General features: G+C 43.0%; 2 protein-coding genes across 3 annotated transcripts in view; one reads left to right on the top strand and one right to left on the bottom strand.

Moving 5' to 3' along the window:
- LOC101470943 (scavenger receptor cysteine-rich type 1 protein M130) overlaps nt 1-26,606 on the top strand; it is a 254,258-nt gene that overhangs the window by 212,700 nt on the left and 14,952 nt on the right. The window lies entirely within an intron of this gene.
- LOC101475587 (scavenger receptor cysteine-rich type 1 protein M130) lies at nt 106-13,983 on the bottom strand. 2 transcript variants are annotated; one of them, XM_076886234.1, is made up of 12 exons: nt 13,879-13,983; nt 9,649-9,765; nt 9,317-9,349; nt 8,914-9,198; nt 7,234-7,539; nt 6,875-7,156; nt 5,315-5,620; nt 4,950-5,237; nt 3,877-4,164; nt 2,723-3,028; nt 2,365-2,646; nt 106-713 (listed from the first exon to the last, which is right to left on the bottom strand). In XM_076886234.1, exons 2-12 carry the CDS (start codon nt 9,689-9,691, stop codon nt 673-675), a joined length of 2,460 nt encoding a protein of 819 aa, XP_076742349.1. In that variant the 5' UTR covers nt 9,692-9,765; nt 13,879-13,983; the 3' UTR covers nt 106-672. The 2 variants fall into 2 exon arrangements, with proteins under 2 accessions (XP_076742349.1, XP_024659067.2); XM_024803299.2 differs by lacking the exon at nt 13,879-13,983 and having other exon boundaries at nt 8,914-9,196; nt 9,649-9,736.

The raw sequence follows: 26,606 nt of genomic DNA, 5'->3' as shown, positions 1-26,606 counted from the left end.
GTCTTTGGACCTATCTCGTTGGTTCTGTACACACTGAGTGACATTGGCCTCATGAACAACTCAAGAGTGGATATGTGGAAAAAAATGAAGGATGGATATTTTGCCTTGTATGTTTATTTCTAATTATTTGTGAAGTCTGGTTCATGTTGTACTCAAAAAACTATGGAAAAATAAGCAGTCTTGGCCTGTGATGGCTTGGCTGAGCTTCATTCATGAAAATCACACTTAAAACTGTAAAAGTTAAACGTAAAGCTGTTATAGAAGTTAATGCTTCCTTTGTGTTTGTAAGCTACTAAAATCAGCCAAAGCACTTATAAACATGATGACAGTCATGGCTGTATAAATGATCCACGTTCCACGGTTACTTCAGCTGTGCATTATTTTTAGCTCAATTTACAAAATCAACTTATACATGAAACTTCTGGATATTTTTCAGTGACAATTCTTTGATTCACATACTAATGGTCTCATTTGTAATGAATGTGTTAGTCAGGTATGTTTACAGATTTGTGTCTTTGGTAGAAAACTGAGTTTGACTGAGCTGATCTTAAGCTGTCTATGATGGGAAATTCATGTGGATGTAAGATGAGGTCCTCTTCTGCTCCTTTAGTTCCTTTCACTTCAGCCATCTCTCCTTCATGTACACAAACACTGAGAATGGAGTAAACCAGCTCAGTGTTTTCCCGTCTGCTCGAGCTCTGCCTCCTGCTGGCCTGAGGAGACGTGATAGTGCATAGATCAGACTGACTTCATCACATACTGAGGGCTTCATTGTCAAACGAAGACTCAAAAATACTCAGCAAAACAACTATTAGAACAGAACCCAACTTGTGTTTAAGTTAGAGTTACAGTTATATATTTAACACCCAAACACTTTATTCTTACTTTAATTGATTGACATCCTTATGAAATTCATATGGAAAGTAAGAAAATTATGAGTCTTTTGAAAATCTCAAACTCATCAGAACAATCTGTCCACTTCAGACAGCGTCTCCCTGCCCTCCAGCTTTGGCATCTGATTCACCACCCGTATACCTAGTTCAACCTTCCACATCTGGAAGCCCACTCTGGTGAGTTAGGGAAGAGTCAAAGGTTTCTACTACATTGTCATCCGGTCACCAAACCCAATTACTGAATAAGGAGTGTAATTATTCTAACTTTGAGGAAGAATCGTCCCCTAGTGTTTGATCATTCCCTTATCCCCGATGACACTTCTGATAGGTTGCTAAGTTTGAGACAAGGCCAGTGGAGCACTGATGATTGTGCTGAAGACACATCATGAGGTTTGTTTTGCACAGTTTAGATGATCAAGTGAAGAATGAGGTAGCATCAAGTGATGACACAGAAACATTTGAAACATTGGTTTCTCTGCCTATCAAGACAGACAACTGCCTGCAGAAAAGAAGAGTAGGTGAGAACTCCAGATCCCAGCTTTCCTTGAAGACGGGAAGTGGCATCACCACAAAGTGTCAAATTGTGGTGTGTGGAGAGAAGGAAGAGAGGACCTTCACTCGCAAGCTGGTGAAGGATGGTCTTTATTGTGGAGACAGGATGAACAGAACAGGATAGAGACTGACTGAATGACTGAACTGAACCAGAAACACACAAATCGATGATGACAAGACAGAAAAGGAGAAAACTAAGGACTTAAATACACAGGAGTGATGATGATGATAAGAGACAGGTCAGAACACAGCTACAACCAAATCTGACTAATAACACACAAGAAGTAGAACTAAACGCAATGCATGGAGACAGATGACTAACACAATAAATCAGGAAACATGAACATAGAGAAAATAAACAGAACATGTCCATTTACTTCTCTGATACACTGTGGCATGTGACAAGATTTACATATCACCCAGGTAGGGGGGGTGACATGTTTTTCTTGGTATCATTCATGGCATCCTAATGAATATAGTCTTTGAATGTGGCCATCAATTTACATCACAGGTATGGAAAGTTTTCTCTTCAGCCTTAGGAGCACGACTGAATTTATCTTCAGGTTTTTACCCCAAATCGAAATTAGATGAAAGAATATATGGATTAACGACTTATCTGTAAATCCTTGCAAAGTAATCCTGTGTAAGGGACTGAACATAATCCCTGTAAAAATTACTCAAGTTTACCATGAAGCATTCTGGGTCGTTTTGATGCAATAAACTCATCTTTAACCTTTGTGGAGTGTCTGCTCTGAGGTGAGGTCACATCCATCCTGTATTCAAATAATGGGTTAAAAACAGTGAGTACACAGCTTTCCCAGGTGTGTCCTGCCAGGTAAAGTCTATCAAGGGTTTTACCAAAAATAACCACTAACTGTCAGTGTGACAGAGGGAACACTGGATGTTATAGATGACCTACCTGAGCAGGTGAAATCGAGGATGTTGAGAGAATAAACTGATGTTACACACTCCCTTACAGCACAGAAAGACTGGACACACTCAGGTTTGATCCTTGTTGGAAGTCTGGCTAAGGACTTTGTTATCATTCTCAAAGAAACAGCAGAACCACAGCCCAGATGTTCACAGATAACAGCTGCCTCCTTCAGGCTCCAGTTGGGGACAAAGACTGGTTTCCAATCTCCCAGTTTCACTTCCAGTATACCTGCACAGGGACTGACTCCTCCCATCAACCTGACAGACTCTAACAGAAAGCAGAGAGTCATCAGTAAAAGAATAAAGTGAGTTTGAACCACAAAAAGCTGCAGCTCCTCTTCTACCTGAGCAGGTGAGTCCAACAGCTTTGCCAGGTGAGCAGCTGTTTCTAGCTGAGCCTGAGCTTCTACAGTCCAGGAGAGCAGACTCATGGCCTCCACACTGGTACTCTTTGCTCCACACTGGAGCCTCCACTTCTCCATAGAGCGCCCCCTGGAGGACCGAAGGAGGCCCACAGCCGAGCTCCCTACAGACCACCTCTGCATCCTGCTGGTCAAAGTCAGCTTCACACACTGAGGACCAGCTCTGGTTAGACTTCACCTCCAGTCTGCCTGAACACAGACTGGAACCATTCAGCAGCCTGACAGAGTCTGGAGACATCAGAGAAGATCAAACAGAGAGATCAGAGACAGCAGACACACAAGAAAAAGATGGCAGCAAACAACTATTCACTGATTCAAACTCAGCACAACTGTAACATGACTTCATCATTAACAACAGAACTCATCTTTCTAACAGGAGACATGTTAGTATCACATTTACATTTTATACAGTGGACAGGCTCTCACTGATTTCTGATGTTTTACAAATGATGGCAAAACAGCTGCAGTTCTTTGTTGTGCTCTTCTGATACTCAACAATTATTGCTCTACACATACAACCTATATAAAAATCTTCTATTTAAAAAAATGTTCTAATGATTTTAGAGAGACAGGATGGAAAAGTAGGCCAATTCACTTCCATTGCTGAGGCAGATTATCTATGGTTGTAAGGTCTTCAGTGACAGATGCAGCAGTCACTCCTGAAAAGACTGTGATAATCAGATGTAAAATGAACGGAAGAAGGAGTCCTATTGATTGGTTAGCTTTGGTGCCCAAGGGGAGCTGGGAGAATCACTGGGGCAAGCTAAGGGTAGATTTAGTGACTAAAGAATCAAAAACCTAGGTGTGGTTAAAGGAACAAAAATTTTGGTCAGGCTGAAAAAGATCCTGGAGAGTTGGGTCCATCTAAGGAGAGCATGCCACTTTTCTGTATACAATCTAAAGAGTGAGGAGTTGGCACTTAGGAATACTTTGAGGATATCGCAAATCTCACTGACATACCTTCTGTAAATGGAAGCATAGTCTGGAGACAAGGGTACAACTCACTTTAGCTGCTGTGTGCAAGCTGTTACTGTGCCATACATGATGTCATAAATATTTTTGCCTGATTGGCTTACCTGAACAGGTGAGATCTAGGACAAAAAAAGACAAACTTGAAGAGACACAATCCCTAAGAGCAGATCCAGACTGAACACAATCAGGTTTGAGCTGCCACACCAATGTCAGTGACTTCTGTCTCTGTTCTACTGAAACAGCAGAGCCACAATCCAGATGTTCACACACAACAGCTGCTGCCTTCAGTGTCCAGTCAGATTCTTCCACTGGTCTCCACTCTCCGAAGTGTTTCACCTCCACCATACCTGCACAGAGATTAGCTCCTCCCACCAACCTGACATCATCCGGCTCTGAACAGAAAGCAGAGAGTCATCAGTAAAGAAGTGAATTTACTTCTGAACAGATTAATTGAACTTTCATTCTTTATTCTCTCTGATTTCATCCTTTTACATGTAGCATTGTGTTTTTCTTCAGCCTGGAGTCCTGAGTAGGAAACCAAAGAAGAAAAAACCCACATATTTAAGGCAAAACATTGATTGGAGCTCAGCAGAGGACAGAACAAAATCTCAGACCGGTTTTTGAGGAATTTGCTATCAGCTCACATATTATCAAATTCACCATGAGTCATTTTATCAGTCTGCTTTCAGAGACATGAACATGTGAAAAAACAGACCAGAGAGTGCTTTACACAGGCCAACAAGTGAATTTAATATAAAAGTAGACCTGTCCCTTGACCTGATCCAGTTCTCCACAGGGCTTTTGTGAATCACTCTTTATCTGACACCTCAATCAGGACCAATCTGTCTTTGGAGACTCTATCAAAAGCCCAGGAATATATCACTGGGACACCCCTACCATTCAACAATGGTAATGTGGCAATCCATAGAGGGGTATTGTCACTATTATTACTATCATCAGTTGTTAATATCAGCTCTTTAACATTGGGAATCCTATGTGGTTGATAAATTGTTAGTTACATTCAAAGGAGATAAATTAAACTCATGCCTTGATATTTTTACTCAAGTTTCCTATTGGCTTAAAAATTAAAGTTATGTTTGTATAATTACTCTTACTTCTAATTGAATGTTCAATACAACAATGATCAGCTCAGAGAATGTGTCACTGTTGTTCTTACCTGAGCAGGTTACTTTCAGGACATTGGATGAATAACCTGATTTTGCACATTCCCACAAAGCGGATCCAGGTTTGACACAGTCAGGTCTGATTAACCACACATTTTTTTCTGTAGAGTCTTCAGATTGGGCAGAAACAGCAGAACCACAGCCCAGATGTTCACAAACAACAGCTGCTGCCTTCAGGTTCCAATGACGGATAAAAACTGGTTTCCAGTCCCCCAAATATTTCAATTCCAGTATACCTGCACAGTGACTGTCTCCTCCCACCAACCTGATACGATCAGGCTCTAACAGAAAGCAGAGAGTCATCAGTAAAAGAATAAAGTGAGTTTGACCCACATCAAAGCTGCAGCTCCTCTTCTACCTGAGCAGGTGAGTCCAACAGCTTTGCCAGCTGAGCAGCTGTTTCTAGCTGAGCCTGAGCTTCTACAGTCCAGGAGAGCAGACTCATGGCCTCCACACTGGAACTCTTTGCTCCACACTGGAGCCTCCACTTCTCCATAGAGCGCCCCCTGGAGGACTGAAGGAGGCCCACAGCCGAGCTCCCTACAGACCACCTCTGCATCCTGCTGGTCAAAGTCAGCTTCACACACTGAGGACCAGCTCTGGTTAGACTTCACCTCCAGTCTGCCTGAACACAGACTGGAACCATTCAGCAGCCTGACAGAGTCTGGAGAAATAATATTAAATACTTTTTTAAAAAGGAGGACTTTGTGTTCTTTGAAAAGGTGAACAAAAACAGCATACTATAAGGGGAAAAAAACCTTGCCAGATTGTCTTTTACTTTTTGCTGTTAAGCCTTCCTGTAATGTCTTGTGTTTATTCTTTGTTTTTCCATTTTTACAACCTTACTGGATTATTTAGAATATTCTCTTTCACATACCTTTGCTGGACTTCGCTACCTGCCTTCATATGTAAGCACAATTAGCACTCTGACAAAGTACCAAAACAGTGACAGGACTAGTCATACAAGGTGAGGGAAAATTATGAATCACAGAAACAGCAGAGTAAGGAAACACGTCTCAAATTAATCAAGACAATCACACAAAGGACGTAAAACTCAAGACAGTACACGATAGACATAAACTCAGTCAAACAGGACTAGAGACCAGTTGACCACCACCTCACAAACTCTGCACCATTGGGAAAAATGTGTATTTCCTAAGTGACTGGAATGTGGTTGCTGGAGGTGGTGATTGCACTGGTTACCCACAGATTTTAGTAGTCATGCATAGTTTGTATGAAATACACCAATTTTTTGGAGCTACTGTCTGTATTGTAGTAAAAGTAATAAAAAAATCAGCACAAACATGAGATGGAGAATGTTCATCTTCAAAGTAAAAGTTGTCTTATGATTGCGAGCATGATTGTAACAAATATACACACCGGTTTTGTTTATGCAAAGAATTCATCCTCAAAAAATGCAAAACAAAAAGTTAACTTACTGAAAGTTAAGTTTGGCTCAACAAAGCTCTGACTCTGAGCCTGGCAAGAGTCTAAAAAAACCAAACCTACAACAAAAACTATTTTTCAGGCCAAACGAAGGTCTTAAAATGAGTGAAATGTAATTAGGCGTCATACACAGTAAGGATGTAACAGTATTAACTATACAACCAACGTCTGCTGGAGTAGAGTTTAGGTAACTACTCTGCATTTTATTGTCACATGACATCGTAAAAAATGACAGTTAAGGGATGACTTCTTTAAAATTTGCTACAGCACCTAAGTTAAAATCAGAGTTGTAAATCTGTCACCCAAATCCTGCCCCGACTAGAGACTGTAAATAACTCTTTGTACGAGCTCCTCACTTAGTAAGCAAATACTATTTCAGGTGTGTATCACTTATTTCTCTTTACTAAATAGTTCAACTTATTATTCTGTAAGCACTTTTGTGCTCTGAACTTATTTTTTTAACTGGGCTTACTTTGGCAGGTGAGATGCTGAATATAGAAAAAGAGATTCAGTCTTGCACACTCTCTCACAGCAGATCCAGAATGAACACAGTCAGGAGTGATTCTCCACATAGATTTGAGTGAGACCACCTTCCTCTGGCCTACAGAAACAGCAGATCCACAGTCCAAGTGTTGGCAAACAGCAGCTGCCTCCTTCAGGGACCAGTCTGAGGAACCTACTGATCTCCACCCTCCTTGTTTCACCTCCACTGTACCTTTACAGTGATTGGCTCCTCCCACCAGCCTGAAAGGCTCTAAAAGAAAGCAGAGAGTCATCAGTAAAAGAATAAAGTGAGTTTGAACCACATCAAAGCTGCAGCTCCTCTTCTACCTGAGCAGGTGAGTCCAACAGCTTTGCCAGCTGAGCAGCTGTTTCTAGCTGAGCCTGAGCTTCTACAGTCCAGGAGAGCAGACTCATGGCCTCCACACTGGAACTCTTTGCTCCACGCTGGAGCCTCCACTTCTCCATAGAGCGCCCCCTGGAGGACCAAAGGAGGCCCACAGCCGAGCTCCCTACAGACCACCTCTGCATCCTGCTGGTCAAAGTCGGTTTCACACACTGAGGACCAGCTCTGGTCAGACTTCACCTCCAGTCTGCCTGAACACAGACTGGAACCATTCAGCAGCCTGACAGAGTCTGGAGACATCAGAGAAGATCAAACAGAGAGATCAGAGACAGCAGACACACAAGAAAAAGATGGCAGCAAACAACTATTCACTGATTCAACCTCAGCACAACTCAACATGACTTCATCATTAACAACAGAACACATCTTTATAACATCACACACTGGACACTTTTTAGCATAATAATAATAATAATAAATTTTATTTACGAGCGCCTTTCAAGTCACCCAAGGACACTTTACAATAAGAAGACACATAGTAAAACAATGGCAAGATAAGAACAATAAAACAAAAGCACATGATAAAATTAACAAACAGTGGATTCACAGTCAATATGCAGATTTGAATCAAGGACAGTGCGTAGACAATTATTATAAGATAACAACAAATCATCAGGAGTAGAATAGAAGTCCGGAATCTGAACATTGTCCAAACTGGTAGTGAGAATGTCCATATCAATGTTCTTGATGTTGCGGAACGAGATGAGACGGGTTGGCTTGGTAGAAGAGCAGCAGAGAGTGAGGTTAAATGAAAGGAGGAAGTGGTCATTTATGGGGATTTCAGTAGCAGAAAGATTCGAGGGAGTAAGACCAGAACAGCAGACCAAGTCCAGGGTGTGGCCTTTAGAGTGAGTGGGAAAGTCAATAAATTGTTTAAATTCAGAGCCTTCCAAACAGGAAGAAAGGTCTCTGGTGAGCAGAAGGTCATTATTGTCCATGTGAATATTGAAATCTCCCACCAAGATCACATTTGGGGAGAGAGATGAAAGATGGGTTAGTAGATTAGCAAAGTCACTGAGGAAGACAGGGTTAGGTTTGGGGGGGCAGTATACAGTAGCTATGATGGTGGGAATGTGATGACATTTACATTTAACACTGGAGCAGCTCTCACTGATTTTTGAAGATGTTCAAAATGACGCCACATCATTACGACCTGCAGATGTCTCTATTATGTTCCTTCCTTCTCAGCAATAATTTCAACAATTTCCATCTTTTGCATTTCTATGAAAAGATTAATAATTCAAAATAAATAATTTGAGAACAAACTCCCAAAAATCTTAATCTAAATCTAAAAAAAATCTAACTGGATCACTACATTAAGGAAGTGCCCAGAGTGAAGGAGGTTGTCTGTGTGTGGAGATACTGATGAACTCTGGTTGGACAGAATTTGTGTCTCAGATTTGTGTCCAGGTGTTCTTTGGTGTCTTTTTATGAAGCTAACCAACAAGTTTCATTAAGCTAAAAGAGGAGTTCTCCTGGGCTGGCTGGTAGTTAGCTCAGAGGAACTCTGAAGCTCTGTTCTTCATGGCTTCTGGGCAGTCTGCTGCTAGTCTATCTAGTGTGTGTGTGTAAATCAGGTACATTACTACCAATCATTGACTCACCTGAGCAAGTGAAATCCACTATAGAGGAGGAGGATCCTGATATTACACACTCTCCCAGAGCAGCTCCAGACTGAGCACAGTCAGAATTGATCATCCACACAGATCTGCCCGCAGACTCTTTTCTCTCTTCTACAGAAACAGCAGAGCCACAGTCCAGATGTTCGCAGAATATAGCTGATGTCTTTAATGTCCAGTCAGACATGTCTATGGGTCTCCACTCTCCCAGATGTTTTATCTCAAGTGTTCCTGCACAGCGACTGGCTCCTCTCACCAGCCTGGCAAACTCTGAATAGATGGCAGAAAATCATCAGTACAGACGTGAATTTAATTTTCAAAAGGATGAAGTCAAACTGCCCTGCTTATTTTGCTTCTGTGGCTGTTTACTTCTTTTTAGGATGATTACCTGTTGAGTCATGTTTTTCTTCAGCCTGGACTCCTGAGGAGAAAGTTAGACAAGAAATATCAGTCACACTCAGCTGTGGACAGAGCAAACTGCATTCCAGCTGTATACAGTGCGAGCAGGAAGCCTCTTCCCTTTCCTGAATGAGGTTGACTGCTTAGCATGAGACAGCAGTGTGTGCTACAATTTTTTCATTCTGATAAACACACTTTATCTGACATATTACTGAACATGAACCCATGTGATGCTGCTGAATAAGGGGCTCTGAAGTGAATACAAATTCCTTTGATATGAACTGTGCGTTTGGGTGATGCAGATGTGTAGGCCAGTCCTACCTGAGCTCCACAGCAGCACCACCAGCAGCAGCAGTGGATCCATGTCCAGGCAGGCGTCTCTCTGATGATACTCAGTGTTTAACCACACTGAGAGGCGGAGCTTCACTGGGATCTGATCTGATTTTTAAAAAATTGGTTTAGTGTCACATGATCAGTTTTTCCTGTGTGTCAGGACTGAATGAAAGTTCACCTCATGAAAAGTTCATGAGGTGAACTGCTGGCTGCTGTTCACCTTTGTACACTAGATATACCACTAATAAACACAGACACTTAAAAATGATGTGTTATTAAAGCTAATAACACATCAAACTGAGGTTATTGTACTCGGCCCTGAAAATCTTAGAAATATGGTATCTAACCAGATTCTTACTCTGGATGGCATTACCTTGGCCTCCAGTAATGCTGTGAGGAACCTTGGAGTCATTTTTGACCAGGACATGTCCTTCAATGCACATACTAAACAAATATGTAGGACTGCTTTTTTCCATGTGCACAACATCTCTAAAGTTAGAAATATCCTGTCTCTTAGTGACGCTGAAAAACTAGTTCATGCATTTATTACTTCCAGACTGGACTACTATAATATTTATTATCAGGATGTCCAAAAAACTCACTGAAAAGCCTTCAGTTAAAGCAAAATGCTGCAGCAAGAGTCCTGACAGGGACTAGAAAGAGAGAGCAGATTTCTCCTGTATTGGCTTCCCTTCATTGGCTTCCTGTTAAATCCAGAATTGAATTCAAAATCCTGCTCCTCACATACAAGGTCTTAAATAATCAGGCCTCATCTTATGTTAATGACCTTGTAGTACCATATCACCCTATTAGAGCACTTCACTCTCGCTCTGCAGGCCTACTTGTTGTTCCTAGAGTATTTAAAAGTAGAATGGGAGGGAGAGCCTTCAGTTTTCAGGCCCCTCTTCTGTGGAACCAACTTCTGGTTTGGATTCAGGAGACAGACACTATCTCTACTTTTAAGATTAGGCTTAAAACTTTCCTTTTTGCTAGAGCATACAGGGAGTGCAGAATTATTAGGCAAGTTGTATTTTTGAGGAATAATGTTATTATTGAACAACAACCATGTTCTCAATGAACCCAAAAAACTCATTAATATCAAAGCTGAATGTTTGTGGAAGTAGTTTTTAGTTTGTTTTTAGTTTTAGCTATTTTAGGGGGATATCTGTGTGTGCAGGTGACTATTACTGTGCATAATTATTAGGCAACTTAACAAAAAACAAATATATACCCATTTCAATTATTTATTTTTACCAGTGAAACCAATATAACATCTCCACATTCACAAATATACATTTCTGACATTCAAACACAAAACAAAAACAAATCAGCGACCAATATAGCCACCTTTCTTTGCAAGGACACTCAAAAGCCTGCCATCCATGGATTCTGTCAGTGTTTTGATCTGTTCACCATCAACATTGCCTGCAGCAGCAACCACAGCCTCCCAGACACTGTTCAGAGAGGTGTACTGCTTTCCCTCCTTGTAAATCTCACATTTGATGATGGACCACAGGTTCTCAATGGGGTTCAGATCAGGTGAACAAGGAGGCCATGTCATTAGTTTTTCTTCTTTTATACCCTTTCTTGCCAGCCACGCTGTGGAGTACTTGGACGCGTGTGATGGAGCATTGTCCTGAATCAAATCATGTTTTTCTTGAAGGATGCAGACTTCTTCCTGTACCACTGCTTGAAGAAGGTGTCTTCCAGAAACTGGCAGTAGGACTGGGAGTTGAGCTTGACTCCATCCTCAACCCGAAAAGGCCCCACAAGCTCATCTTTGATGATACCAGCCCAAACCAGTACTCCACCTCCACCTTGCTGGCGTCTGAGTCGGACTGGAGCTCTCTGCCCTTTACCAATCCAGCCACGGGCCCATCCATCTGGCCCATCAAGACTCACTCTCATTTCATCAGTCCATAAAACCTTAGAAAAACCAGTCTTGAGATATTTCTTGGCCCAGTCTTGACGTTTCAGCTTGTGTGTCTTGTTCAGTGGTGGTCGTCTTTCAGCCTTTCTTACCTTGGCCATGTCTCTGAGTATTGCACACCTTGTGCTTTTGGGCACTCCAGTGATGTTGCAGCTCTGAAATATGGCCAAACTGGTGGCAAGTGGCATCTTGGCAGCTGCACGCTTGACTTTTCTCAGTTCATGGGCAGTTATTTTGTGCCTTGGTTTTTCCACACGCTTCTTGCGACCCTGTTGACTATTTTGAATGAAACGCTTGATTGTTCGATGATCACGCTTCAGAAGCTTTGCAATTTTGAGACTGCTGCATCCCTCTGCAAGATATCTCACTATTTCTGAGCCTGTCAAGTCCTTCTTTTGACCCATTTTGCCAAAGGAAAGGACGTTGCCTAATAATTATGCACACCTGATACAGGGTGTTGATGTCATTAGACCACACCCCTTCTCATTACAGAGATGCACATCATCTAATATGCTTAATTGGTAGTAGGCTTTCGAGCCTATACAGCTTGGAGTAAGACAACATGCATGAAGAGGATGATGTGGACAAAATACTCATTTGCCTAAAAATTCTGCACTCCCTGTATAGTTTGGGCTGGATCAGGTGACCCTGAATCCTCCCTTAGTTATGCTGCAATAGACGTAGGCTGCCGGGGATTCCCATGATGCATTGAGTTTTTCCTTTCCAGTCACCTTTCTCGCTCACTATGTGTTAATAGACCTCTCTGCATTGAATCATATCTGTTCTTAACCTCTGTCTCTCTTCCACAGCATTTATCCTGTCTTCCTTCTCTCACCCCAACCGGTCGCAGCAGATGGTCGCCCCTCCCTGAGCCTGGTTCTGCCGGAGGTTTCTTTCTGTTAAAAGGGAGTTTTTCCTTCCCACTGTCGCCAAAGTTCTTGCTCATAGGGGGTCATATGATTGTTGGGTCTTTCTCTGTATCTATTATTGTGCGATCTACTGTACAATATAAAGCGCCTTGAGGCAACTGTTGTTGTGATTTGGCGCTATATAAATAAAATTGAATTGAATTGAATCATACTGATATGTGTTCTTTTTGCATCCTCTGACACAATTATAGTTACAGACTCTCTCTCTGCCCAAACCTATCTTTTGATCATAAGTAATTTACCTAAAAAGTGACAAAACAAACTCAAAGTTCATTAATTTGACTGAAATGGGGACCCTAAATATGGATTTTCAATGAAGAAATATCATTGAAGTGATTTTTTTGCCACAACAGCTGTAGTAAATTCTGATATCATGACATCTCTCAACCACACAAAGCTGAAAAAATGAGCAGCCTGATGCTTTAAGAGAATGAAGTTTAATTCTTGGCCTGAATTATTGATCATTGTGTTCTTGATCTGAGTGTTCACTGTTAAGTGGAGTCAGCTGTGTCACTCCACACAGCTGCTCCATCAGGAAGCAGGAGGGTGGAACAGGACCAGAGAGTACCAGCGCACACACCCAGCACTGCTTCACTACTGCATCAGCAGATGAAACATCAGCTCACATTTCATGGACTTATTGCCTAAAGCAATGAGTCACAGCAGCTCAGTGCAAAGTCGTCCTGAATGAGAGAGAGCTCTTCTTCCACAGGTCAACTGACTCATTTAACAGTTTGATGAGTGTGACAGGTGACATGTTGTGGCCTTCACATTCAGCAGAGCTCACCTGTGGGCCACGCTGGAGCTTGGTGGACCCCACTGCTGGTTTTGATATCTGTATTTTTTGATATTAGGCTGTTGGATTTTAACTGTGTCCTATTGGCGTGCACACTTTGGATCAGTAACATTAAATACAAAATATGACCTTTTTTTTTTTTAGCAATTCAATATTTGTGAGTATTAATAATAAAATTATAGTTAATTTTGTTTACTAAGTGTTTATTAAGTGTTTATAGAGATCCACTTTGCACAAAATCCAGTGAGGAAACGAGACATTGGACATGTAGATGCAATACACCATGCAAAATTCATAACTTTTTAAAAGTTATATGAGCCTGTGTTATGAATAAACATATTTTACCAAATTGCAACTGATTTGCAAACATGATCATTTCATTGTTAACAATAAAACAAAAAGTACTATAATTCCAAAAGATCTCATAAGTATTGATCAGTTCTCTGACTGGTACAATTTAAACCAGCATTGTTTAACTAACTGTAACTTTTTACTTCATTCCACAGGAGTGACGACCTGGAGTTACGACAACTAAAAAACAGACAAACTCTCCAACTACTCACCTGTGGAAGCAGAGATTCAAGGAAAAGAGATCAGAGCACTTCTAAGGTTTACAGGGAGCAGATGAGTCTTTGTCCTCAATTTGTATTCTGTCTGTTCTCTCTTTGTCTGTCTCTGTGCTGGATCTGTGGACCTTTCTGTTCATGCAGCAACAGAAGAACACCAAAGCACCACCCACTAAAACTTGAGTGGCACCTTAAGTGTCATTTGAACCTCATCTGAATTTTAGACTGGGGGGCTGTGCATTTTCTCCCCTTTGGACTGATTGGTAAATGGACTGATTCTTATATAGTGCTTTTCTACTCTCCTGGAGTACTCAAAGTGCTTTATACAACACACCACATTCAACCATCATCTAAAATTGAATCAAATGAAAAAAGTCTCTTTTTAAAACTTGCTTTATTAGTTGTAATCTTTTAACTTAATGCACATTGCATCAAGCAAAAACTAAATTATATGCAACAGTCTTTGCCTTGAAGAAATTTGTTTAACATTTAAACCTATTTTCTGCATATTCCAGCATATGCAATTTAAATATTGTTTTGTGTTTACACTCACTTTAAAAAATAGATGCATATAAAACACAGCAGAAAATAAATAAAATCAAAGTCTCAAGGGGACTAAGTCCTGTCGCTCTTAAATCTATTTTCACCTGTTTAGCAGGAGTGGGGGTTTGCCCGGTGCCTCGGCGGTGATGTCAGTGGGGGGATCCAGGGGTTTCTCTGCGAATTTCACATTCTTGTGCGAGGTACTTGCTCAGGCGGTGTTTTTTTTCTCTGTAAAAAGAAGTTTTCTTCCCACAGCGGACGCTGTCACTTTCACTTCCACGCTTTAAACGCTGCACAGTCATACTCTCGCCCACACTCGATATATTATCCATTTTTGATCTGCACACAGCTGTTACCACGAAAGTCGCACGCGCTTACGTCATTGTCATGAGACACTCTCAAAAACAAAATCACAGTTTAGTAATGCAGTAATGCAGCGTGCTTAATCTAATTACTTTTTTGCAACAGTTATCCCTTACTTTACTTGTTACTTGAAAAAAGTAATCAGATTACAGTGGCGCGTTACCTGTAGCACGTTATTGCCCATCTCTGCAAAGAGTGAATGACTTATCACATTTCTCTTTTTCTATGTCCCGTTAGTAAACTTTATATTATTAATTGGTATGTATTATTGTAGCGTCTACCTTACAATATAAAGCACCTTGAGGTGACTCGTTGTGATTTGGCGCTATATAAATAAAATCAAATTGAATTGAAAAATTAATTAATAACTGATGAACATATTGATTTATTCCTCCTACAGTTACCTGGTCACAGCAGGATGAATCTGCTAGTTTAAAACGAACACATTTCTTTTCAGGTCTATAGTCAGGCTGACAAAGAATCGGAGCTCTACTGAGCCAAGGATTCCTTTAACTTGTGATGACTTCATGAATTCCTTTAGAGTTAAAACTTCATGCTGTGTGTTCTCTTTTTTCCCTACTTCCTACCTCTGCATGCCAGACTTTTGTTTTTTGGGGGGAATTCATGCAACAAAGCTTTTTGTTGGGTCCATCGTCCATCTATCTTCATTACATACCACAGGCTTTTGAAATAGTGATAATTAAACTTTTAGATTTCTAGCCTTTTCATGTCAGAAATCCTTTAAAGAGCAGTTGTCAAACAGCTGACTGATAGTTAACAGTTTATGTGAAGTGTTTCAGTCAGGATTTGTAATACAGCAATCCGAGCATTGAGGCGGCTTTAGCGAAGGTTACTAATGACCTTCTTCTGGCCTCTAGCAGTCGACTCTGAAACTAGATGAATACCCCAATTACTTAAACGGCAGAAATGTCTTACAGACATAAAAAACAGGATGACCTCTAAAGTTCAGCTTCTAAATTCAGATAAAACTGAGTTAATTGGACTCAACCCTGAAAATCTCAGAAACATGGTGTCAGATGCTTGCTGTGAGGAACGTTGGTGTCATTTTTGACCAGGATACGTCCTTCAGCGCACATATTAATCACATATGTAGGACTGATTTCTTCCATTTGCACAATATCTTGAAAATTACAAAACCATCTGAATATTTCTTTTCCTCTTTGCCTTGGATGTCACCTGTAAAGAATCATAGAGTCTAGTTAATAATGGTGGGGAAACACAGACTATGCTGGAGACCAAAACCATTTTTTTGTTCGTTTGTTTTTTTATATCAGGTGGTAAACATGATATTAAACTTGTAGCATTGGAAATTTTAACATGGGAGTCTATGGGGACTGCACCATCTGGGACTGTCAGGGTGGTCTCCTACCCAGGGGATCATCCCACCTCTTGTGAACACACCCTGCTTACAATGCACAGCTATGCCTTCAGCAGGAATCCACACCAAAGCTCAGTTGAGGCTCATATGAGACTTCTGTGGTCACACATAAGTGGGTGGTGGTTTTGCCCTTTTTCTGTTGCAGTATGAGTGAAAAGGTCCACATTAAGTGCAGAAGCCTGAACATGAGGATTTTCTCTTTAATCTAAAAAACGTTGTGCTCCATTGAGCTTGGTCTGTCTGATTTTGATGTTTTGCTGATAACTTTCTCATTCTTGGGTAAGTACTGGTTCTATTTTGTCAGCCTTCTCTGTGTGTTTTGTTCCTGATTTGTGCAGAATGCACACAGTTAATACAAGCTGTTACAGGCCAGGGTCTGAAGAGCATTGCAGTTGGTTAAACAAACAACACTGAACTTGAAGAAAGACCTCCAACTAGTTAGGTCAGGTCCTTCTTAGTAACAGCAGCTTTATAGCAGTATTATAAAACCTGTGTGTTGGCATATTCAAGTTCATGAACTGGAGCCTCAGACGTTTAATGTATCTGCAGTGAGAACTTCACTGAAGTTGTTCATAAAGTTCTGGAAACAGATCCTTAATATTTTATGTACCTTTAAATCTGCAGGTCCTGCTAACTTTACCCTCTTATTTTGAGTTCCTTAAACTTAAACTGCATAAATAACAGAGACAAGAGCATCAGGCTCTCCCACACTGCCTTTATTTCATCTCAGAGCTGACAGATGAAAGCAGAGAACATATTGCAGTTATTACCGACAGTATTTCTCTGCCTTATTATTATTCCTACAATACTTGTTTGTTTGTTTTTCCAGATGTTTTGGGGGGTGGCACATGGGGACCATGCATTTCACTGTGGCAGAGGTGGCAAGACAATTTTATTTCTAAAGCATCTTTCAGAGCTAAATTAGATGCTTCACAGAATAAAACTGCATTAAGATTTTCTAAAATACATAAATATCAATGAGAAAGGGGTAAACTCAAACAAGTTTAACCTGCCCAAACAGCACTTTTTTTTATGTATGCCTGTTGTGTAGTGGTCCAACCTTTGTCTAACAAGTGAATATTCCCTGGTTTGAGCCTATGTGTTGACACAAATCCCTCAGGGTTTGCATCGGAGAGGGCAGGTTGTGTAAAAATCTACCAAATCGAATATGTGGGCTGTTTGCTCTGGGGAATAAGGGGCTAGCTAAATACAGCCTTTGTTTAAGTGAGGTTCTGCACCGATATCGGTGCTTTTCACAAAAAACTTGAAAAATTAACCAAAGGGTTGATCCTGTACTGCTAGTATCAGTCTGTTACCAGTATCAGGGTATGGATCTAAATATTAATAGCTCTTACTCCTACTGGGGAACAGTAGGTGGGATATCTGGAAAGGTGGGGCCAGTGTTGAAATAAACATTGCTCATATCACGTTGGGTTAGGCAGGACTCAATTGCAGGACTCATACCTGTGCAATCGAAGGAGAATTTATGTACACCATGTGAGATATGTACATATAAACAGTGATCAAGGGAAGAGGGTGTAACGTTGGGTTGTGTTGTGTGGTTGAGAAGAGGCGGCAAAACACCTAGCAGGCTAGGCGGAAGGATACACACCCACACTGGTATCAGTAATCCACGGTGGTTCTTTAATACGCATTCTTCAGCAACCGTATAAAAGCCCGGCTGAACGGCTGTGGCTCAACAACAAAATGCCCAGCGTTCATACAACCCAAGCGCTGCAAACAAAACAAAAAAAGGGTCTCGAAAAGAAAACATAAGTCCGTCCCTCGTTAAGCACGAGCGTGAAGGCACGTGTCCTCATAATCACAGAGAGAGAGAGCGAGAGAGCAGTGGCACACACTGATGACACCATCAACCCTCGACTTGGGTGTCTTAAAGGGACACCACACCATAACGGCTGTTACATATTCCCCCCCGGTTAAACAAAGGCTGTCCCCAGCCGAACACAGCAAAGGTACAGTTCAAACTTAACCAGCCTCCATACATGGTCAGCAGGATAAGACGTCAAAACCAAAATAGGGGAATGGAATGTACAGTCCAAAATTGACAAACTGGCATACATGACAGTGTCCCACATGGTGAATGCCCATTCAAATAAATGTCAAAGAAAGAAAATAAGCTTAGGACAGCCAGGACAATGACAGAATGAAATTCCCTCTTATTGTTACATTGCGTTTCCACCATTTTCCCAAAAATTACAACAGTAAGCATGAACATATCACCACAACATGAAAACAGTGCCAACATGAATCGTAGAAAACTCAAACAACGGTCCTGTGACAACAGTAGACCACATGAAACACATCAGAAAGCAAACAAGGTCACTTTATGTTAAATCTGTCAGTATGAAAAGGGTTGGTCCACCTATTGACCGACCAGTCAGCGGTGACCCTAGGAACTCGTCTTGGTCTGAGGTCATAAGAACCTCTAACAGCACACCCATCGGCAGCAGGAGGTGAACTGTTAACCTCTGTCTCCAGAGCAACGTCAGCAGTCTCTTGGAAAGAGTTCTGGTCCACGACAAGCGGGGCAGCGTCAGCACAGTCAAAGCCAGTCTCAGCAGGGGCATTGCTAAAGACCGCGGGAGTTGCGTCAACCGCGTCACAGTCAATGCGGCCCGAAAGAGCAGGACTGAAAGAGCAGGAGGCAAACTGCTGTCCGGGACACTGAGATCCAAAGCTGCTGTAGCATTTAGCTTCGCACGCTGGCTAGACAAAGCTGAGTCCCAGGTATGGAATGGTTGCATGTTCGCAACATGAAAAACTCCCACTCTCTCCCCAGTGTCCACTGTGGTGAGAGAGTAATTCACATCCGACATCCCCTTGGAGATGCGGTAGGGACCCGTGTAAAGCGGGGCCAACTTAGCAGAAAAGTTGGACGATGCATCTGATTTTGGGTGTGACTTTACCCTGACAAGGTCCCCAACTTCATAAGAAACCGTGCGACGTCTCAGATCATAGTAGCGCTTTTGCCTTTCATGACTCTCTCCGAGCACCAAGCGAGCATGTTCATGAGCATCCCGAAGCAAAGCTCTCAGGTTATCTGAGTGGGGCGTTTCCGGGTTGCTCAGTCCCTCCCAGGAGGGTTGAGTGACAAGGTCCAAGGGCGTGTCCAACTCTCGCCCATACAGCATCATGGACGGGCTCAAGCCTGTGCTCTCGTGAGGTGCAGTGCGCAGTGCAAAACAGATCTGGGGAAGATACTTGTCCCAAGAGGTGTGTTTATCCCCAACATAGGCTCGAATGGCCATTTTCAAAGTGCGATTTACACGCTCAGTTGCATTCGTTTGAGGATGGTATGCAGTTGTTAGTCTGTGTTCAGTCCCAAGAGTCAACAAAACATGCTCAAAGAGTTCACTGACGAAAGGCGTTCCCCTATCAGAAATAAGGTGGGAGGGAGAACCATGTCGGGCAAAAATGTCAGTAATGAACTTGTTCGCAGCAACTTGAGCAGTGGCTTCTCTCACAGCACTCACCTCGACCCATTTTGAGAAATAGTCCACAAAAACAAGGATATAAGCATTCCCCCTTTGTGTGCGGGGCAGTGGGCCAACATAGTCCACCCCTGCGTACTCCCATGGTCTTTGTGGCTGGATAGGGACCATAAGGCCTGCTGTTTTTCTTTGACTCGGCTTAGTGGTTTGACACGAACAACATGAGACCACATACTTTTTCACGTCAGAGTTCATGTGTGGCCAGAAGAATCTGAGACGCAAGCGTGCCAGCGTTTTTGCAATGCCCAGGTGTCCAGCTGTGGGATGATCGTGGTAATATTTGAGCAGATAACCACGGAGGGCAGTAGGAGCAAACAGTTTAAGCTGCTTGAGTGGGTGGAGACCACACTTTGTCTTTGGGTCGAGGAAATAGAGGAGACTGTCATGGACAACGTACTGTTCCAGATCTTGATTATTCTCCCCCGTTTGTTGGTCAGTTTCCAGTTGATTGAGCAACGGGCCTGTGACTGGGTCCTCAAGCTGCAGCTGACGAACATGCGGGCGGTCCGAAACAATTACAGAAGGTAGAGCACGAAGGTCCATGCTCCCAATCACGGCATAGGGAGGGAGAAGATCAATGGGGGCATCCACATCTGGTAGAGGATTACGGGAAAGGGCATCGGGCACCTTATTACGTTCTCCAGGTTTGTGGATGATGCTGAAGTCAAAGTCTTGAAGGCGCAGAGACCACCGAGCAAGCCTGCCAGAGGGATTCGGTCGAGACATCAACCACTTGAGGCTGCCGTGGTCGGTGTAAATGGTTACGTGCAAGCCTTCGACATAGGGTCGGAAATGTTCCAAGGCCCAGATCACGACCAGACACTCCTTCTCTGGAGTTGAGTAGGGCTTTTCCGATTTGTGCATAGCCCGGCTAGCAAATGCTACAGCAACGTCTTTGCCATCCTCATCTTTTTGCATTAATGCTGCCCCAAGACCAGCATCGCATGCAGCAGTGTGAATGAAGAATGGACGCGAAAAATCTGGGAACCTGAGGACCGGCGCTGAGGTTATTGAATGTTTCAGAAAGTCCACAGCTGCCTGGCACTTGTCATCCCAGTGAAACTGCACGTCCTTTTTAGTGAGGGCGAAGAGTGGCTCTGCATGGCGGGCATAGTCCTGCACAAAGCGGCGATAGTTGCCAGTCAGGCCAAGGAACTGTCGAACCTGCTTTGTTGTGGTCGGCACTCTGAAGTCAGTCACAGCTCTCACCTTGTCAGGGTCAGGATGAATGCCAGCCGGCGTAACCCGATAACCAAGGAAGGTGAGTTCTGAAAGGCAGAATTGGCATTTGCTCAGCTTTAAAGAGAGGCCAGCAGACTGAAACCTACCAAGGACCTCTTTTAAGTCAAGCAGGTGTTGCTCAAAGGTCGGTGATGCGACAACAATGTCATCTAGATACACCGCGCAGGACTTATAAATCAGGCCAGCTAGAACATTGTTCATAAGCCGCTGAAAAGTCGCAGGGGCGTTACACAGGCCGAAAGGAAGGACTCTGAACTGAAACAGGCCACAGTGCGTGATAAAAGCAGTCTTTGGTTTAGCTTCTTCAGCAATGGGGACCTGCCAGTAACCTCGAGCGAGGTCTAGTGTTGTGAGAAACTTCCCTCTCGACAGAAAGTCCAGTGATTCATCCACTCGTGGGAGTGGGTAAGAATCCTTCACGGTCAGCTGATTCAGACCACAGAAGTCAACACAGAACCGTGGTTCGCGGGGGGGTTTGTTCACAATGACCACGGGGGCTGCCCATGGTCCTGATGCAGGTTCGATGAAGTTATCCTGTAGCATTTTTTTCACTTGCTCTTCTATGATCTGCTTTTTAGCTGGTGAGGTGCGGTATGGTGGCAAGTTAACAGGCTTTGCATCCCCAGTTACAATGACATGTTCTGCCAGAGAAGTGCGACCAAGGTGGCCATCAAACAGGTCACCAAAACTATTTAACAACTCCAACAGTTCTTCCCGTTCCTCAGAATCCAAGTTAGCTTCTCCAGCCTTATCACGGAGCTGCGGGGTGTTCTGCAGGGTCATAGTTCCACACTCAAGATCAGCTTCCACAAAGCCATTTTCACAGAGTTCATCAAGACATGGGGGATTATCATCCATAATTACAGTTCTTGTTGGGACATGTATTGTCAGTGAAGTGCGAGTCATGAAGTCCATCCCAAGAACAAAGGGGGATGACAGGTCCTGCACTATCACAAACCGCTGATAGACTCGCTTGCCCATAAATCCAATGGTCAGCCAGGTTATTCCTAATGGACTGCAGTTGGTGCCATTGGCCAGTCTTATTGGAGGAGAATCCCACGGATTCTCTAATGACTGGTTTCGGTGTCTCTCAGATAATAAGTCTGCATTTACTGCTGAAAGAGATGCCCCTGTATCTAGTGTGGCATCCAGAGCCGCCCCATTAAAGTTCACTTTAACTCTGAGAGGGGTGTTCCACGATGCTTGCGAAGTTCCATCTTCAACGTGATTGAGCACTGGTGGCACACTTTGATTTGACAAAGACGATGAGGGCTGAGTTATTGGTTGGGGGGGAGGGTTGCCCCAGTGAAACACTCTCCCCCCCCTGAAGTTTCCCGGCCTCCTGCCCGTTGCTCTCGTCTCCCTGACCCCGCCAGTTTCATCTGGATCCGCAGGCTGAGCTACTGGATGTTGGTCAGGAGACAGCGTTTGGGGAAGCTCCGGAGCCATCCTGGGAGAGTGTCGAGCTCCCTGAAAATCAGTGGAACAGTTAGGGCACGTACGAGAGGTAACACCAGGCATGGCACATTTGAAACAGCGGGGTCCTCCCTCAGCTCTGTTTTTCGGCTGAGCTCGGGAGGGCCGTGAAAGGTTAGTGCCAAGAACAGAATGCAGCTCGTGGGCACGCAGCACTAGATCAATTACTGACTTTACAGGCGTTCCGTACAGTGCTACTCTGTACTTCTCCACTGCGTGGTTACAGATGAGCTCAATTTGCTCCAGTTCAGATGGTGGGTTCCTCAGTCTCCTAAATTCACTGAGCATGTGGGCAACAAACGTTGGCAGAGGTTCTTCGGGGTGCTGGAAACAGTCCAGGATGCCTCTCAAAATCTGCTCCTGGTTGTCAGCAGGCAAGAAGACGGTTCTGAAAAGTTCACAAAACTTAGCCCATGTAGATACGTGAGGAATGAGCACATTAGACCACTTTCTTGGTTCCTTAGCTAGGAAGTGTGGCAGCTCTCTGAGGATTTGGGCGTCTGTTAGGTCTAAGGAGGTTTTATAAGCAGCAACAGACTGCAGCCATTCTTCTGGGTGAAGGCTGCCATCATTAGCGAACACCTTGGGCTCCAATTTAGCTTGGTGCAATGCCGCAGCAAGGACTCTGGTTGTATTAATTAGCTCCAGTGAATCTGAGTGGGATTGGGACAAGGCTCTGGCAGGCTGCGTGGGGCCAGGTGTTGAGATAGATTGTTGCGTTTCCCTGCTTGGCAGGCCTGGCACATATGGGGTAGAGGAGGCCTGAGGAAAAGGGTGAGTAATCTGGGCAGCTGGCACTTTTGGGACTGGTCGTTTTTGTTGAGTCCACTGCTCCAGAATATTCCTCTGGAGGTCCAAAGAGTCATGAAGACACTGCTGAAGCATATCAACCTCTGCTTGCAGACTTTGCACTTTATGCCCAAGGTCAGCAGTACTATGTCTGGCAGTAAGTCGGTTGGGGTGTAACATAAAGTCTATATCATCACACATGTCATTCAAGTCAGGATGAGTAGCCATAATACACACTTATCAAAGACCCAAATCTATACAAGGTAGCAGTTAAGCAGAAATCAACTTCAGTTCTGGTCACACAAAAATATATGAAACATGTGAATTCTGAAGTTTAGCTGCACATGTCTTATCTGACTTTGAAACGTGGAGGTGGAAGGAGCAAACACCCTGGATCAAAAGCATTTAGGTGTAAAATAGATCCAAACTTACGAGTAACTGAGTATGAGCAACACCTTTTCAAGTCAGATGCACTTAAAACAGCATTTCAATAAGGACAGTTAAGCCAGTGAGAATCAATAGCAAATCAGTTTGAAATATAGACAGCGTTCTTCTTTTTTCTTCTTTTTTTTTTTTTTTTAAATACACTCACAACATCAGTTTGGCGATTTTCCAGAGGACACCAGACTTGTCCAGTCCTGACGCGGTATAGAGGTTTGTCCCGTGGAAAAGTTCCCACCTGCAGAGACCGTACGAACGAAGCAAAGTCTGCAGCGTGAGCTCAGCTGGCGAGGAAGGTAAAAAAAAATCCGGTGCGCTTTACTCCGCTTACATGTTCTTCAGAAACTATGAAGAAGCGGCATCCATCTCGCGTCCAAGTAGCGTGAATCCACGTTAATCCAAAAATGTCGCAGTAAAGGCGTTCGGCAGATGACGATAATACATCCCGAAATCAGCGCTGCGGCGGCTCCACTCGTTGCCGTAGAAACACACTTCCGTGATCCGGCGAATCGGACGTCCGCGTCGAGGCCAGCCTGGTCTGTCTCCGCGAAGTATGGCAGGCTACTACTAGCTCTACTTCTCCTCTATGTACCTTTCAGTGTATCAATCATCCGCTGCTCGAAGATACTGCATACTGAGGTCCAAGAGAAGATGTTCGGGCGCCATTTTGTAACGTTGGGTTGTGTTGTGTGGTTGAGAAGAGGCGGCAAAACACCTAGCAGGCTAGGCGGAAGGATACACACCCACACTGGTATCAGTAATCCACGGTGGTTCTTTAATGAGCTGCGGCTCAACAACAAAATGCCCAGCGTTCATACAACCCAAGCGCTGCAAACAAAACAAAAAAAGGGTCTCGAAAAGAAAACATAAGTCCGTCCCTCGTTAAGCACGAGCGTGAAGGCACGTGTCCTCATAATCACAGAGAGAGAGCGAGAGAGCAGTGGCACACACTGATGACACCATCAACCCTCGACTTGGGTGTCTTAAAGGGACACCACACCATAACGGCTGTTACAAGGGCTCCAGGGGTTCCAAAGGAAGGGTGCAGGGCAGTGATTAACACGCTCACACTCCTCTCACATGAGCCAAGGTGTGAAAACGGGTATGAGTCACAATCAGGCAAGGTGAACCCATTGTGAAACCTAGCTGCACCCTATCATGTGATTTATTGAGGTCAAATGGCCCAGGATGTGAGTGGGCGTTAAGGCTTCTGGGAAGGGATCTCAAAACTCGATTATAGATGGCAGACAGTTGGTGTCATAAACCACCACCTCTGTTCAAAGATGGTTGTTCACACTGCCGAACAGTTACACAAACTCCATGGCATTATAGCATACACTGACACAAACCTCTAAGAACATCTTTTCAAACCGTTCCAAGATGCCTTAGTCTTAAACAATTACTCGCTGTCTCTGCTGCTCAGTGTTTCTTTCACCACCATTCTCAAAAGGTTCAGACGTGCATATTTCAGTGCATCACTATCAAACACTAGATTTCTGTTCCTGGTAAAGAAGCATTGTTAGTGTTGTATTGGAAGTGGCATTATCTTACTGTGTTTTTCATATTGGCCAACATTTTGTTTTGGTCTTCATTTTCTGGCATGACACCTGCATTCAGGACATCTCCATGCTGAATTTTTGCACTTTCCTGAGAATTTCTAAGCCGCAGCTAATGCTTTGCATGGACTCTTGTGGCTTTCTTCCTGGAAACAGGATTTCAGTTCTGGATTTTTTACCAACATGTGGGATGAATTATTGGAGTGTGACTCATTTTATCTGAATGTGCTGTCTTGTGTTGTTTTCCTCTTGCTATGTTTTATATTAGGTATGTTGGGTGGTACTTTTTGATCCAGCTAAGGCTCTTGGTCCTTGATTTCAGCAACTCGTCTTATTTCAGCTCAGTTGTTTTTCTTTTAACAGTTATTGTCCTTTTCTGTTTGCTTCCAAATCATTTTCTGTGCTTTAAGATGTGCACAAACACAGACACAGAAGACTTTCTTCCATAATCAGAGTTTTGAGACTTCCTAACCTTTGACATGAGATATGTTTTCATTTATCTCATATATCATTCTCGGTCTGATGTATCTTTTATTGACTGTTTTTTGCAAAACCAAGTTACACTTTATTAACTATCAGCAGTGAATTTCACCAGTGTGGTCTTCCTCCTGTTTAAAAATTTTCAACTGGACTGGGGGATAATCAGAAATGCTGACCTATTACGGGGTGGGTGGAGTTTATTCAGCCCACACAAATCACCATTTTTACAAGAATATGACTGCTGCTTTGAAAGAACTCAGTGCTGTTTCCTCTGTCTACATTTTTCCATCACTCAGTTCTGCATTACACATGGCTCTGATTGGTCAATCTGCTCATACTTGAGCAGTCCAAGTGACTTTTACTAAAAGCCTCCTTCACTTAACCACACACAGACACACATATATTTTATTTATTCTGCATCTATGTGCCTTGTCTAACATTCACATTTACACTAACACCCAATGACTGCATGAGGAAAAACTTTCTTTGGTGACTGTTCTTTACCCACTGTCACCCTTGTGTTAATGAATTCAGCAATAGTAACTGAACAGATGTGTATTCACTAGTAAAAGTTGGAGATTTACACCTTAAACCAGCTGCACTGAGAGACAGTTTCCTCCTGGATAAGATTGGTTTGGTGGTTTACTTGTGGACTCTGGCTGCTGGATTCTTAATAATTTCAGCATTAGTAATAACTGAGTTTATGTTTTTACTCTTGTGACAGACTCATACAGAACAGAGAAAAGTAAACATAAACGATGGGAATTCTGATCATGTGATGAGTAAGATGAGATTCTCTTGGCAGATACACACAACTCGCCTCCCTGTGCTTTTGTTTTTTTCTTTTAGCAAATTCTTCTATTATAACGAAACTAGTGTAACCTAAATTTATAAACCAGACAGCATGTGATGAACATAGCAGAG

The sequence above is a fragment of the Maylandia zebra genome, linkage group LG7 (assembly GCF_041146795.1).
Source record: "Maylandia zebra isolate NMK-2024a linkage group LG7, Mzebra_GT3a, whole genome shotgun sequence".
In the NCBI taxonomy this organism is placed as follows: Eukaryota; Metazoa; Chordata; class Actinopteri; order Cichliformes; family Cichlidae; genus Maylandia; species Maylandia zebra.
The sequence above is the reverse complement of the archived record's forward strand: the minus strand, read 5'-3'. Positions and strand labels throughout refer to the sequence as shown.

Excerpts from the sequence above, each read along its gene's own strand:
- LOC101475587 (XM_076886234.1), bottom strand. The coding sequence starts at position 9,691 with ATGGATCCACTGCTGCTGCTGGTGGTGCTGCTGTGGAGCTCAG. Across the intron at positions 9,350-9,648 it reads GGTGCTGCTGTGGAGCTCAG|GAGTCCAGGCTGAAGAAAAA; the intron begins GTAGGACTGGCC and ends CTTTCTCCTCAG. Across the intron at positions 7,540-8,913 it reads AGTGGATTTCACTTGCTCAG|ACTCTGTCAGGCTGCTGAAT; the intron begins GTGAGTCAATGA and ends TGATGTCTCCAG.